This window comes from Mytilus edulis, chromosome 1 (assembly GCF_963676685.1).
Source record: "Mytilus edulis chromosome 1, xbMytEdul2.2, whole genome shotgun sequence".
Classification (NCBI taxonomy): Eukaryota; Metazoa; Mollusca; class Bivalvia; order Mytilida; family Mytilidae; genus Mytilus; species Mytilus edulis.
Window position 1 is genome coordinate 98391416 of NC_092344.1, and position 17285 is coordinate 98408700.

A 17285-nucleotide genomic window follows, 5' to 3' on the forward strand; every position below is an offset into this window, starting at 1 on the left:
AAGGAGAGTGTGAAAACAGCATACTTTTGTTTGCGTTCTAATGTTTTTGATTTTAATGATTTTTCTATTTTAATGACATGGATTTACTTTTGAACAAGTTCTAACAGGAGTTTAAAAACAACAATTCAAGTTTTCTAAATTCATTTTTTTTTTTACGTAAACACAATGATTGATGAGATACATTGTCATAAAATCCTAAAAATGGAAATCATGTCGAGTATAAGTGTGTTGACTTTTAAGTAAAAGAAAATAATGTGGCTAGTCAAAAACAAATTCATTAGAAATTTTTATTGCAAGGTTTACTAAATATGCTGGGTATAATAATGATACTGTACACATTCCTTTGTCTAGTTTCTCATTTATTAAAGCTTTATTTTTTTTAGTAATTTTAACATTTTATTTCATAATCATAGATTTTTCTTTTCCTGACATAATATGAACTTTTCAATAAAAGTTTAATAGCTACGATATTCATATACACACAGGCAATATTTACAACAGAGGTATGTGGCCAATTTCCACTCACGGGTTTATAAGATAGAACCTTACTTAAGCTATATAATGCTGTTGAAAATAATACTGATACAATTTTTACAACTTCTAGACCTTTTTTAATTGTTGAAGAAATCCGATAACCAAAACGTTGAATATTAAAGACGTTTTTGAAGGACCTAGCCTGAAAAAAAATACAGAGAAATTGGTCTTTATTTATTCAAGAAAAGCAAAATACAATCTTAATATAGCACTTCTGTTAACAAACGAAGTGTTGAGTCATGTAAATGTCAAATTGCACAACACATTGTTCCCAATACAAACTAAGTAAGTGTTATTAAATAAATCCATTCTACGGTTGTCGATTGAATTGTTACATCCTCGTTTAGTGCTATTTACATTCATTAATTTTGTATTAAACTGTATGTAAATTTGTGTGTTTTAGTTCTGATTATTGGGTATTTGAATGATAGAAGCTTAAATGATTTGCGTTATTCCTAATCCAGATACTGTTCAAGTATCACAAATTATTGAGGTTTATTCAAAGAAAGACAACTATGACATATTTTGCTATTATGAAAAGTTTATTTTTCATAGTTATAACCACATATGCTCTGAATAACATTCAAGATGACTAAATTAAGCACCAAAAAATTTCAAGCGTAAGAAACAGGAACTCCAATAGTTTTATATCTTGAATTTAACGACACCAACCACAAAAGGTGACGAAAGAAAAAAAAGATCGATATGCAACCATAAGTAGTAAGTTGACAACACACACAGAAAACACCGTAGCAAAATAGAATAGATTAAACACCGCTCCACTGGTGAAACTTTTCGTGTTCTTAGAGTTAAAATCATGTGAAGTATTTTCAGACCAGATCAAACTGGTATAAGTCTAATGTCTACAATGAAATCAAACAAAATTACCAAATTCATAAACCACCAGTACATATAAAATATATCATACAAAAACATGATCAATTGTAGTTTTGGATTAATCATATAACAATATTCTAGACGAAGGGTTCATTAAAACTATAATCTAAAGAAGCAATAGGGGAATTGAAACAACTCTTTTAACGAATGCAAAAGTGACAAGAACCGAATTTAAACCTTGGCTTGAATTTAGGTGCTCCGAAATTGACTAAATGAGTATACTGCATTCCTAGCAGATGGCGCTTTATATTGCCGATACATCCGTTCTCGCTTATTATGGGTTCATGTGATACCAGTTGTGATTTTTTTTACCTTGACTTATATCTTCATTATGGATTTGGTAGCTTTCAGCAACAATATAAAGTAAACAACTGTAACCTTATTTTGAACAAGCGCAAAATGTAATTAGAACTCTTAGATATGCTCGTTCTTCGTGTAGTTTGTCTTCCTGTTAATAGTATTGTGTTTTTTTGGCTTTGAACTGATCTGTCGGTTAATGACTTTTCAAATTGTTTAAACAGTTTGTGCTTATGTTGAATTATTACACCAGTGCCTTATCTTAGTGGATCTTAGTGCAGGAATTAGCGCTCACATACATGTTCAACTTTTACACAATATTTGCGTCTCTCGGTCCCTCCTTGGAACATGTTATTCGGTAATTGTCGTTGGTTATTGTCTGACATATTTTATTTTCGTTCCATGATCAAGTATAAAAAATGCCATTGGTTTGATCTTGTTTTTTCTCCAATGTTTCTCATTAAAGACGGTGGATGAACTGTAGTTCAAGAACAACGAATGAATTTTTCTGTCCACAAAGATATTCCAGTAAACACACTGATTAATGAGATGGGTTGTTATAAAGACTTAACAATGGGGAATCATGTCCAGTGTGCATATTTTTGACTTTTGTTATATAAACGAAAATATCTGGTAAGTCACAAACAAATTCAATAGAAATTGTAATAACAAGTTTAACTTAATATACTAGGTGTAATAATGGTACTGTGCACCTTTTGTCTAGTTTTTCATTTAGGAGAACTTTTATCTTTGCATAGTAAATTTTCATAATAATGGGTTTTTTTGTTCATGTATATCGGGTTTTTTTCTTTTACTTATACCGTTTAAACATTCTCCGTAATTTTTTTATAACCACGATATTCATATACACAATGGCAATTTTATTCAAAAAAGAGGTACGTTGCTAATTTCCACCACATGTGATTTACTCACGGGTCCATACATGCTATACATTGCTGTTGAAAATAATCTTAAACATCTGTACATATTCTCGAACTTTTTGTAAAATTTTGTATTCAAGGAATTCGATAACCTTAACGTTAAATACAGAAGAACTTTTTGATAGACAAAGCCGGAGATAAAGTATGAAGAAATTGGTCGTACCTCTTTCACGAAAAGCAAAATACTATAGAATGTAACACATCTGTTGACAAAAGAAATGGTGAACCATACAAATGGAAGTTGAACAAAATATTGCTTCATGTATACACTATGTTACCGTTATTAAATAAACGTATTCTACAGTTGTCGACTAAGTTGTTACATCCCCGCTTGGTGCTACTTTCTTTATTTTGTTTTATTATGTATGTCAATTTATGTGTTTTAGTTCTGTTGGTTATTGATTATTATTATGATGGAAGCTAAAATTATGTAAAGAATTCTTACCCAAATACATTTCAAGGATTACAAACCATCGAAGTCTATGCAAAGAAAGACAACTGGGATGTATTTAGCTAGTTTTAAAATCAAAACCACACAAGCTATGTACAACAACCAAGAAGAAGAAGATATTTTTAAAACACTCCGAATCATCAAGCACCTTACATGTACACCACGAATACTTGCTTTCAATTACCAAAGAGGACGAGGAGATCGCTGAGCCATCACAAACAGAAAGTTGACAAAACACATTCAACACCGTGGTAAAAAAAACCGAAAACAAACAGGCAAAAGAACAGCTCATAAAAAATTCAAAACTATGGGTTTGGCGACACAATTTGAAGACAAAGGTTTCACAAGACTATACCAAAAAGAAGCAACAGAAGAATCGAGAATAAAGTATCAAGATATACAACTCAGATAACGAATGCAAAAGCGACACTTATTATCTGTTTGTTCACAATGTAAACTTTGAAATACTAATTTCTTTCTCCCTCAGGAATAGATTATCTTAGCTGTATTTGGCAAAACTTTTATGAATATTTGGTGCTCAATACTCTTTAACTTCGGACTTTATTTGGTCTTTTTAACTTTTTTTTTATAAGAACGTCACTAATGAGCCTTTTGTTTATATTAAACGAAACGCACATCTAGCGCAAATACAAAATTTCAATCCTGGTACCTTTATGATGAGTTTATATTCTATAAGTGAATAGTGACAAAAGTTAAGTTAAGAGGTTAAGAGAATCACGACACTTTATTTATATACAAGATGATGATATCTTAATTATGACACAACCTGAATCGATAACGAGTAAACATCATGTATAATTTGTCAGTTATCGAAACCCGTTATTTAATTTCATTAGAGCTTTTTTGTTACATAAATCGTTTACTCTTTGGTTTTGTTGATCGATATTTTAATCTTACTGAGCATCAGTCCAACAGATTCACAAAAAGGATCACAGAAGGATCGGACAAACAATCCCCAAAGTCTTGCCATTGGATATATTTCAATATTACAAGACCTTAATGATGGCTGTATAGTCCAGATGTGAGAAAATGTCAGACAAGCAAAATGTAACCCCCAACAGAAAGCGCATGGGACAGCAAAAATAGCTGACAGTATTCTGTAGCACCAATGCTTTGTTCCTGTGAAAACTCTGTAACTCGTTCGCCATACACCGTCGATACTGTGAGATCCTTCAGGCTCAGTAAATAAATCTTCAAACTGGACCTGTAAAGATAAAGGTATCAAAGTTTCAATGAAAATATAACATATTAACAGGTACAAACGTCCAAACTTTATTTATACCTTTTATTTTTCTTAGCCGATATATTAACACAATGATGTGAAATAATTGATAAAGGAAAAAATGAAACCGATTATAACATTTTTGTGTTTACAATCCCTTAAAAAGAAAAAGTACGGTTAGTATAAAGAAATCTGAATTCATTTACTTTTTTCAACTGCAAACTTAATTGCACTTTTTCTAACAGTTGAAACAAGAAACTAGATTAACAGCAGTTATCTAAGTCTCCCTGTGAATTAGTCATAAATAACATAGGTGAAGACCCAGTAAATGCCAAAGTATGTGTAGATAGTTTAATAAATCTTTGATACAATAGTTCATAATTCCATACATTAATGATATAATAAACAAATTCCAACGATTTTTATCCGTTTCCTTTATTTTGCACCAAGATATGCGGCAAGAAGATATTAAGGAGGTCGATGATAACTTTGGATAATTTCTTCTAGATACTTTAAGAAGGTAGCTGATATTTTGGTCTCTTCTTTAAAAATCCTTATCTTTAGGTATTTCACAATGTAAATGTCTCATGTTGAAATTATGCTTGATTGGGATTTAATATAGAATTTTGGCTCAAGGGAGTCTAGCGTAATCCAAATATAATTAGCCAATAGGAGTTACCTAAAACGGATAGAATCATATTCAAAACAGTGTGGCTGTGGTAATTGATTGACGACCTAAATTATCCCAATTGACTGGGATAGATTATGTGAACGTTTGTCTGTAATGACCACTGCTCACTACTTACTTATCATAAAATTTAAACTGTGGGGTCACCAAAGGTTCTTAACGCCTTTAATATTAAAATAATTCGAAAAATTAATCAGGAATAACTTTATGTTTTGATTTATATTATTGATATAAATCAAAACATCGTGTTATTCCTGATTAATTTTTCGAATTACTTTATTTAGGTGTTGAGAACCTTTGGTGACCCCACAGTTTAAGTGTCTTTAACAAGTACAGAGTGAGCAGTGGTTATTACAGACAAACGTTCACATAATCTGTCCCGCTCAATGGGATAATTTAGGTCGTCAATCAATGGCCACAGCCACACTGTTTTGAATGTGATTCTAAAATCTATCGAAAGAAGTTTGTAATTTTCTACGAATTTTAAACGATTATGTAACTTTAACATCCTTTCAACACTGCGATCAATTTGATATCAACTACATACAAACAAGACAGTATGAGGCACCTGTCTGATCAAAACAGTCGATTGATTCATCGAAGTCAGTAAACACGTCTACGTCATTTGGCAATCATACCACATCATATTTCCACATTGGTAAAACAAACTTTTTCAGCATACAACTTCTAACAGAAGTTAATCACAGCGAAAAAGACAGCGGGACATAATGTTTTACTATTGCATACCCTCTGGTATCTTTCGCCCCTCTTTTAATTCGAGTGAATTGCGTTATAATTTCTAAAGTGTTCCTCGTTGCTTCATCTATCCTGATTTCCACTCGTTACTTGGTATTGAGCGAATAACAAATTATTGGAAATAATGTTTACCTCGTCGCAACTGCGACGATAGTTTTATTACATAAAAGTGTTATTTATAAGCAAAAATGATAAACACATGATAAACCATAAAACATCTTCTGTAAGTGTTATGGCATCTGGCATAATTGAGATTATGACACTATTCTTGTTGTATCAAAACAAATTGCTAGTAAGAAGAATAACAGAAAATATGAAATAATTATTTCGAACTTCTATGTAAAAATCTTTATAGCTGAATATGCGGCTTGGGTGTTCCTCATTGTTGAGTTTAAAGCCGTACGTACGGTGATAGTGGTTAATTTCTGTGTCATTTAGTGTCTTGTGGAGAGTTGTCTCATTGGCAAAAATATCCCATTTTCTTATTTTTATAAATCAAAATTTACATATAAATGTATGTTAGCAGTACGATAAATTTTATCACTATAGACACTTACAACTTATCAGAACATGATAGTTCATATAAATTAATCTCTCCTCTGGCTGGTGTTACAAACTACTCGCGTTTAGCCATCCGGCGTACGTTAAATATGTTACTGGATGTAGAGGTACTAAGTAAATTGTAAGTTGACTTACCCGTACTATTTCGTTGATATTTGAAGGATCTCTGTCGTATAAACTAATCCTGACACTAGCGGGTGCCTTAGATGGGGATTCATTCTGATATATACGATCAACACGCGGATCCCAACAGGAACTACTCGGCAATGTCGGAGATTCCGCCTCTGTCATCATGAATATCTATACTATACTATAGAGAAAGATGTTGAAAAGTGCAAACATAACTCCTGCCAAGTTCTACAAATGCAATTTCATTTGAATGTAGAGATGTTATCTAGCGATGAAATATTACATCACACTCATAAACGCATGTATTAGCAATCGTGTATGTTAATGTCGCACATATCATAGAAACTTGTGAAGAAGTGTTAACCTAGACCTCCATGAAACTTTCAGGTTATAATGAATATTGACTGTTAAAGAAGATTTGAAAGTAAAAGACTGATTATTCCTATAAACTGGTCTAGCATATTATTTTAAAATATAAAAGGCAAATGATTATTAATTGATCTCAAGTTTTGAATGAAGGAGAAGCTCTTGACGTGTATGATATAATAATAAATGTATTTTCAGAATAACTTTTATTACCCTTGCCGACCAAAATTTACGATTGATTTTCTTAAATCAAATTTCTTTGAAAAGTGAAAATATTCTGATAAAATCCTAATCTGATCCATTTCAATTACGATCGGAGTAAAACGGTTTCAAATGATTATAAGAAATAAAGCGTGTGTCTCCATGTCAAATATGAGTTCACCAGAATGAAGCTTATGTAAACATCTAATATGGACCTCGTATCATTCTTGTCAACAATCGGTCTTGTGGTGTTCTGCTAAAATTTGAGGCCTATGTAAACAGTATATATATAGAGACTATAGGTTGCACTTTGTAAATACAGCTGTTTCTCAAACCACGCCTCTTTTGGGGAGATTTCGAATATTTATAGAAAATTAATTTTGTTTACATACTGGTTCCCAGTTATGCTCTCTTTGTTCCATCTCATAGAGACATAACTTGGGAATGTTACCAGTAAATATACATGTGCATATTGTTTACATTGAAATCTGTGGTAACCCTTCATTTGAGGTAGGGGTAGTTAAGAAAGTTAGTGTTAGTTTAAACTCTGAAAAGTTCAGGGCATATAAACGTTGAAAATATGCTGCACAGCCCTATATTTTGACCTTTGAAAAAAATTGTAGTGTAATCGAACTTTCAATTCTAGGATAAGATTTTTTTTTCAAAACTTCATAGTAAAAGTGGTACAGTTTTAGCCGTAAAAGGAGTTCCTACGTGAAATTGCATTGTCAATATTTACAGAAATACAACCTATAACTCTACTAGAAAAAAGAAACTTTAGCCCAGAATAATAAAAACAATTCCAAAAAAGTATGTAATGACCCGACTGCAACGAAACTTAATAAAAAGACGAAACAATGCACGACAGCCATAAAACATACCAACTTATCATTGCTACACATCTGTCGATAATTTAAGAACATATGATACAATAATCATTGCATGTATATCATATTTGTTAAGAAATCCGGAATAGTACTATGTTTGATTCGAGCGTCACTGACGAGTCTTTTGTAGACGAAACGCGCGTCTGGCGTAAATATAAAATTTTAATCCTGGTATCTCTGATGAGTTTTCGTTCAGATGTCACCACTCAAACACATCGAATCACATTTAAAACATATGTAAATTGTAAAAGCTGCCCTACTCTGACAAAATTAGTCATATTCCTGGTGTTGTGTACCTACACAAGCAATTACATAAATAAAAATTTTACTGAAAGAACAACAAAAAAATACCATTTAAGCCAAATTACCATAGACTTGGAACATCATAGCACGCCCGCAAGTTGTGATTTTCGGAACACAAAAGTGTTGTACAGTGTATTACTGTTTCAGTACTTTCGGTTCAACTAAGGAAACACATGGTTCTCTTGAAGTGTTAAGAAATATATGAAAAATGAAAAACAAAATTAAATATCTATAGGATTTTAAAAAATTGGGATAACACACTTATTCTTATAACTTGTCGTTGCATTTCTTCGACTGTGCTCCGTGTGTTTTAGAATCTATTCCATGATCGTTCAGAACATGCAAAGCTGAAGGTTTTTGCAATAGAAAATCAAATATTTTTAGTAAAAACATAATAAAGGATGATCTGCACACAGATACAGACTCACATTTTCTAATTGTTAAACTGCATCTATTTATGTTCATATCAAAAGAGAGGCGAAAGATACCAAAAAAAAACATAAAAATAAACTGACTACTTCATGGCAAAAAATAAAGAAAGAAAGAGACCAAACGACAAACAACTGTGCACAAGCCTGAGGGGGCAAAAGCCATACCAAAACTTCGATAATTTGTATGATATGTGTAGGTATTTTCCTAGTTTTCCTGAATTACAACGCAACTTGAAAATAGCTCCTTGAGACTATGTCATTGAAATAAACATAACAATTGTTGAGATAAAAGTCATGTATTGAAAAAATACTACGATATAAATGAATATACAAATGTAAAATAAGGCTATTGTTTGACGAAAAGATTATCATCAATAACTTAGATAACTCTATTCATGCTAGTCCCTTTTGAAGGAAATTTTGATTTTACTAAAAATAAATCCGATGGATTCAAATAATGGATCACAAAACGCCCGGACACACATACTCCAAACTTTTGCAATAGGTCCAATTTGAATACTAAATGATCTTAATGAAGGTTGTATGCTCCAAATGTAGTTAAATGATAAGCAAGCAAAGTGTAGTCCCCAGCAGAAAGAGCATGGCAAGGCACATACGGCAGATAGTATTCTGTAACACCAGTGTTTAGTTCCCGTAAACACAGTGTGGCTTGCTGTCCAGACACCATCAAAACTGTGGGTTCCCACGGGCTCTGCAAAAATGTCATCAAACTGAACCTGTAAATATAAAATGTAATTATAGTCACAGCTGAAAATGAGGGTTATCAGCAAATTATAATAGTTAAAGAGTTTTAGTTTTAGTTCTTTACAATGTCAAATAGTTTTATTTGTTAAAATTTGCTCCCTTTTCTTCAGGTGATGATGTTTGAGATCTACCATAATAAGCTATTGAGAAAATGGATATGCCAGGTAATAATGATTTGAGTTTTTTAAGAAAAATAACCGATGTCGGGTCAACATCATTATTATATACATGTATGTGTCTGTCCAAAGTCAGGAGTCTTTTAAAATTTCTTTTTTATATATAAAAGGCCCCAACACGACAAAAGATAATTAAACCAACGACAGACAGCAACAAAAGACAACCTCTGAATGCCAGACCCCTGTCCACTTTTAACATGCATATGCAGCACTTTATACGGTTTTTAAAATTTATTTGTTAGCCCCAAACCCTTTAACATGAGCCAATTATTTAACAACACAAGGTAAATGTATATCAAACTGTAAAAAATCAGTTTGATAGAGCTAGATTCATCAGATCGACACAAAGCAGAACAATAAAACACTTCACAAAAAGGACAAACAAGACAGAGTAACTGTCTTCAAGTAAAGTACTTATTAAACTTATTAAAAGCTAAACTATGCCAATAACAACAAATAATTGCATCATGTTTTCCTAGACTAAAGCATCAACAAATGCACATCCAACGTATTTAGTATAAAGATGTCATTAAAAGCACCGTGTCCCTTGACAAAATACTAAGGGTAACATGAAATCTATCTTTTTTTCATATAAATACAAATAAAACACTACGAATACTTCAGATCAAAGGCCAGCACAAGATATCATGCAGCTGGAAATGCATTTTCATAACTTTATTTTCTTTTTTGTTTTTGGTTCACATTTTCCTTCAATTATAATAATTAATATTTTTGTGTTGGTAAAGAACAACATTCTTTGTTTTTGATGAGCATAATTATTATCGTCAAAACCATTGATAAAAGGCAATGATGTTACAACTCATATGATCATGTTTATTCCCGCCGCATTTTTTGCGCCTGTCCCAAGTCAGGAGCCTCTGGCCTTTGCTAGTCTTGTATGATTTTTAATTTTAGTTTCTTGTGTATGATTTGGAGTTTAGAATGACGTTCATTATCACTAAACTAGTATATATAATTGTTTAGGGGCCAGCTGAAGGACGCCTCCGGGTGCGGGAGTTTCTCGCTGCATTGAAGACCTATTGGTGACCATCTGTTGTTGTCTGTTCTATGGTCATGGTTGTTGTCTCTTTGACACATTCCCCATTTCCATTCTCAAATTTATCCTTTCTTGTTAATGATTCTTTTTATTCATTTTTTATTGTCACAGATAAAATTGAAATCAGTATATACATCACTATGTATAACAAATGTTTTATGTGAACAAACATCCCAATCATGTCAATGTGAAATTATGTCCTTTAATAAAATAAGTTAATATTGTCAGATACTTAGTTGGTAAAATAAAACATAAGTAATGAAGAAAAAAATATGAATAGATGCATGCTTGTTTAACGTTCAGTGAACAGATTGTAGCCTACCAACAAATTTATGAATTGTATCCAAAGACCATGTGATGCAAAGACACGCTACTGTGTGTTCTGAACAAGCCTTTTTAGGCAATAACCGTCTCATAAAATAACGTTATACTGTCTGAATAACACATTCTCTAGGTCGAATCGAACAGTCAATCGTTGTAAATGCCACATACATTGCAGGAAAGCAGAATCCTTAACGAATTCAAGCACTGAAAGACAACATGATAGCATTAGGCCATCAAGCTCGAAAGAAGAGAAAAAGGAACAAAATATAGACTGAATTAGAAAGAAAAAAATCTGACACAAAAACATTAGGTTCTTGTTGTTTTCCCATAAAGTGTTTAATGCTGTCATAGAAAACAAATCGAAATCATCCGCGGTTGTTGCTTTGTCCTTCTGTCCGTCCGTCATCTGACTCGTCCAACTGTCGTCCCGTACAATTGTATCCCGGTGTTGCTTTGTCCTTATGTTCGTCCGTCATCTGACTCGTCCAACTGTCGTCCCGTACCATTGTATCCCGGAATACATTTTGTGTTTCCCTTGTTTAATAAAAACAATGCATGTATCTGTTTGGGATAAAGGGAAGGAGAAAAAGCTAAAAAATAATTCTAGATTTATATATTACTTTTCTTTTTCATAAATATGATTTGTAATAAACTTTCTGCTTATTGAAAAAAAAAGTTATCCTGATTTCCTGCCAATTTTAGTAAACAAAACTTTATTGCGTCGAATTATAGTTATTATTGTTTTTAATTTCGTACTTCTTACAATCAGTAACATAATATTTACCGTATTATGTTTTATCTTTAGATAATAAGATAGATACCAGTATCAGTATCTGGATACATATTAAGTTAAACGAAGTATAAAACTCTCATTTAACTTATGTTGTAGACGATCTTGTTTTCATTGATGTAATTGCCCGTAGTTACAACAGTGAACTACCATCCTTCTTACATCGTTAATAATCTTTATGTAGCAACCTTTAACTTTCTTTGTTATGTTTTTGTCATAAAAAGCATCCTGTTGTCCCCTGGCATCTTCATTTGTTTTTATAAATTATAACTTGCCAGGCTGATAATTTATTTTTTAAATCTTAACCTAGATTTTTACGTTGGGGTTGTGTTAAACATACAATTTTTTTTTTAATTTAATTGTTTATATTTTAGTGTATTGTATTTAAAAAAAAACCTATGTAAAGGTTGTTAGTTTTTACCAAAAGGTTTTTGCTTCATGTACATGGTCAGAAGTGACCATGCAAATTTTGACGGCAATAAAAAATTAATAATCACATTCTTGGGCATTCAGTAATGATTCAGGCGACAATATCATTGATCCTTCAATAGAAAAATACGTAACAAAAGAATCTTTTATATGGTATGATTGTTGAAACTATCTCTTTATCTCAACTTTCCTCCGGATATTAAACTCCTTTTATACCATTGCAAACGAACAATATGTTTGTGATGAACTACCATACTTATAGCATTCGTGCGATCGTGCTAGACTAGTCGGTATATTTGAACATGCATTTCTAAATAAATGTGAAATCGTGTTACCTTGACTAATTCGTTCATATTAGTGGGATCTCTGTCATACAAATTAATCCGAACATTTTTCGGTTCTCTTGATGGTGGAGTATTCTGGTAAATTATTTCCGGTGGTGGTTGTTCATCAGGTTGTACTTTCGGTTCATCTTCGGGAATATTTAATGGTATTTCTGTTTCACCATTTGATGCATCCTCGTGAAAGGAACCGGCTTTAGATCCCCTATCAGACATTTTGTAATATTCTAGTCCGAACTTAAATAATTTCTGCAATGGTCCTGTGCAAAATTTGTGGTTATGAATGTAATCTACTGGTATGCTAATCCCATGTTATGATACTGTATATAAGTTAACGGTATCTACATCTTTATGATTAGATTAATAGTACAATGGAATGTCTAACGTCCTTTTCGTTCGTGGATATGTGAGATAAACGACTGATGTAAACGTACCTAAGGTCAAACTCTATCAAAAGCAATATAGCACGCGTCTCCGCCTCGTCATGCCCTGAAGATAATACCAATGTAACTGTCGGATTACATATTTTGTATCTGTCAAGCTGTCAGATATTATTTATTACATACTAAAGCATAAAGACATATACCAAGTATCTATTATAGTTCAATAGTAAATTTACAAAAATGTATATAGAACTATGATTTGATTTTCCTCGGAGTTCAGTATTTTGGGAATTTTACTTTTTGTTTATCATATTTATATACATTGTTAACTGTTTTCTTCAACGGTTTTGCCTATACAAAAAAAAAAACACATTTATTCGTGAATGTATTCGGAATCAAAACTCATACTTTAAAATACAAACACCACTTGTTTATCCAAGAACTACATGTGTATTCGTGTTTTTATATAAAAAAAAAAAAAAAAAAAAAAGTCAATGCTTTAACCTTTTACTTTACGTTCTGCTATAAAGATGATGTCTGTTTATTGAATAATTCAAAGTTTGGTGACTATTCTAAATGCATACATGCATCACTATATGACCATGGAACTAAGGATACCAAGTATACGGTTAAGTTGACTTGCATATAGAAAATGGCAATGATGTTCCGATCGGTTCAAAACTAAACTTTAACCATAAAAGGGATGATTTCAATTATCTTGAGAATTTTTTTTTTCATTATGAGTAGCAATATTCCAGCTCATGTATATATTATATATATAAGTACGTCTGAGCCAGTGACAACTCTACAACAGATTTATCCATCGGATCACCAGCAGTGATGGGGATACATGGCTGTGTACATTATGTATATATACAAATCGTCTAAACATCAACCCAACAATGTTAGATCTGTAAATTTGCTTTCGCAATTTTTTTGTTCTTCCCACGCCGGGTTCGAACCCATGCTACTGAGATATCGTGACACCAAATCGCCTGCCCTGTAGCCGTCCCGCTAGACCACACGACCACATGGGCTTCATTATATATATATCTCAAAGTTAATACTATATTCTTGGACTTACTTTTCTCATCCTGAATTCCTTTGTAAATGTTAACTGCTTACAAGGAACTGCTGCGTGAAAGACCCAAAAATGCTTTTCCTCAATCTTAACATTACCGAATATCACCTATCCCCGTATTTAGCTTGAAATGCATAAGTAACTCAATTGATACCACCAGTAAGACATACATTGCTTAACCTTCATGCGTACGTGGGTTAGTCTCGTTGTTTGTGTGTGTTTTGTGTGCTTGTTTCTCAATCCTTGTTCTGTGTAGTGTTTTGTATGTTGTTCATTTATTCCTCGCTTTTTTTTAGCCATGGTCTTGTGTGTTTTATTGGATTGATGATTTTTTTTATCGGAGTGTATTCGTCCGGCTAGCCGGATGAATAGTTAAAAATCTCTATTCGTCCGGCCATACGTCTGCGGATGCGCAAATATTCAATATCAATAAACGTGTCATGTGACGTGGAAAGTGTCCCGGATGAGGTGTCGGATAACACACGCGGTGTCGGATAACACACGCGCGTATGCAATGGACGTGTTGAGAATTGGAGATCGTGATTCATATTTAAAGATGTCATAGTAGAGAGAAAACCAGAGAGAATGTGATTGTTTTAAACAAATGTATATAGGAGTGATTCCAGAGCAATCGCGTATACATGTTATTTAAACTGTGAGAATGATAAGCCTGAAATTAAGGTGAAATTGAAGATTTACCCCCATTTACCTTATCGAGGCAAAACACATTCGGAAAAAATACTAGATCAAACTTGCTTGGATGCATTATTTTTTAGGTATACTACAACGCAGATCTATGAACATACTGATATGCCCGGACTGGGAATAAGACACCAGGGTTTGGGTATCCCCCTTTTTTTCTGTTGTATCTAATATATATTTTTTTTCTAAAACAAATCTTATCGAAAACACAATCCTACTTTTGAGGACAGGTTACACGTGACTGCCCTTCTCATATTTCATATGAATTAAAATCCCGAACAATTTAAATATGAATCGTGCATAATCATATGAGGACCTTGCTTTAACCAAACTTCGCTGAAACTATAAATTCAGGATCTTTTGAAATCATAGATGAAGCCAATAATGATTGGTCCGACTATTTACCTTACAAGAAATTCAATACCCAAGCTCCTTTAGAATATTAGAATAAAAAAAAATCTGAATCAAATGTATAGTTTATTTTTTTTTTATTAGAATGAGGTTTTTTTTCATAAAACGAGGTTAGACAACATATTTTAAAACAACCCGTGCTTCATTCAAAACCTTTAAAACACGATGTTATATCTTTATCATTATATATTTGGCCGGACAAATAGCGAAAAACCGTAAAAATGCTATTTGTCCGGCTTGCCGGATGAATAGACATTTTTGACTATTTGTCCGGCTTGCCGGATGAATAGACATTTTTGACTATTTGTCCGGCTAGCCGGACGAATAGCCACTGCCTTTTTTTATTGATCCCTTCGTAGGTCCTCTCCCCCCTTAAATATATTATATTTTTTGTTATTCAGGTACTGTATTTAAGACTTTTCAATTGCTTGCACATCTTTAAAAAAACATGCATCAACTGCAATGCACTTTTTCATGAATTGAAAATTGTGACACGGTCATGCCTTTTCTTATAACGACGGTCTATCCGAGAAGCAGTAACTTCGCGGTAGACCTTTCATATTTGGTCTTGATATTATCGACTACATTTAGGGTTTATTTGAATCGTAGTTAAATTTGATGTAGGATAAGTTGTATCAAATCATCTTTTTGTCATCTTTACTTGTGTGTTACAGCATTGTACATTGCACAGGAACACTTAAGTTGACCTCCGGTGAATAATAAGAATCCAAGGCCATACAAGGCACAAGTCTTGTTGCATTTTCAAATTGAATTTAAAAACAAAAAACAGAAATGTGAGAGCAACAGAAGTGATAAAAGAGACCAACCATTCCTTCCAATGATTACTGGAATGCCATCATAATGCTCAGATCGCTCGCCTGTATCTTCTCCTTACAATCGATGTTCCATCCAGTTAGGTATGCATACCCTTGAATGTGACGTATAAGCACAACAGGTGCTCGGAAAATAAACTCCTATTAATTATTTTTTCTGATTGTTTTTTTTTTATTATTTTCAACCTATTTTCATTTATTTAATCTTTTCCTGGTGTTATAATAATAGTTGTTTGTAAATGATGCCCCTCTATTTTTTTCATATGGAATATACCGTGATGGGTGCTCTTAAAGGGTACGTTGAGTTGTGTTCAATGTACAATCGGGAGCAAGACATTTGGACTAAATCATAAGCATGACAGGGGTATCGTTTGACCTAAAGCGAATTGAGTCAAAACTACATTTGGGCTAATGAAGTTTTAACCTGTACAGGTAAATTACAGTAAGTTTCAACATAAGGAAATGCCTGTACCAAGTCTGGAATATGGCAGATGTTTGTTCAATTCGTTTTATGCGTTTGAGCTTTTAATTCCCATTTGATTACTTTCTGTTTTGAATTTTCCTTTGAGTTCGGTATTTTTGTTATTTTACTTTTGATATATGCAAATTAAGCAAACAAAAAAGTACGACGTGAATACAGATTCGATCATTGCTTGTTTGAAATTTAAGAAAAGTACTGGAGGATTTCCAGTATTTGAATCCTTTGCTGTTTCTTCTAAAATCAGTGCTGATTGAAATGAGTTAGTAGTCAAGATCAGCAAGTGTCAGAGTATAACAAAATGACAATTCTTAAAAGGCTTTTACCGTCCAAATCTAGAACAAGAACCAGCCTTTGAGAGAGAAAAAAAACTACTATAGGATGTACATTTTTATATCTTTTATACCTTTGCGTTTTACTTAGTGGAAACACTATCACTATCAAGTGTTATACAGATATGTCTTGCTCAAAATTCCTCTTTCAAGTTCCCCTTTGGTGAGTATAGGGACCAGACACTGACTGGCTTTCAAACGGAATCATGTGAATGGGTGCATACAACAAGAAACTCTATAAATAGAATATTATATATCATTTCTACCTCAGGAATAGATTACCTTAGGTGTATTTGGCAAAACTTTTAGGAATTTTTGGTCCTCAATGCTTTTCAACTTCGTACTTAATTTGTCCTTTTTAATATTTTTTTATTCGAGCGTCACTGATGAGTCTTTTGTAGACGAAATGGGCGTCTCGCGTAAATAAAAAATTTCAATCCTGGTATCTATGATGAGTTTATTTATTACATATGAGTTATTAATATATACATGTAATTG

General features: G+C 32.7%; 2 protein-coding genes across 2 annotated transcripts; both read right to left on the minus strand.

The window, feature by feature from the left end:
* Window positions 1-4000: 4000 nt before the first annotated feature.
* Window positions 4001-6659, minus strand: LOC139492931 (caveolin-3-like). The gene is made up of 2 exons (XM_071281108.1): window positions 6504-6659; window positions 4001-4345 (listed from the first exon to the last, which is right to left on the minus strand). Exons 1-2 carry the CDS (start codon window positions 6657-6659, stop codon window positions 4001-4003), a joined length of 501 nt encoding a protein of 166 aa, XP_071137209.1.
* Window positions 6660-8962: 2303 nt separating this feature from the next.
* LOC139496830 (caveolin-3-like) lies at window positions 8963-12935 on the minus strand. Its single transcript, XM_071285119.1, has 2 exons — window positions 12562-12935; window positions 8963-9422 (listed from the first exon to the last, which is right to left on the minus strand). The coding sequence occupies exons 1-2, from the start codon at window positions 12781-12783 to the stop codon at window positions 9084-9086; spliced, it is 561 nt and encodes a 186-aa protein (XP_071141220.1). The 5' UTR covers window positions 12784-12935; the 3' UTR covers window positions 8963-9083.
* Window positions 12936-17285: the final 4350 nt, after the last annotated feature.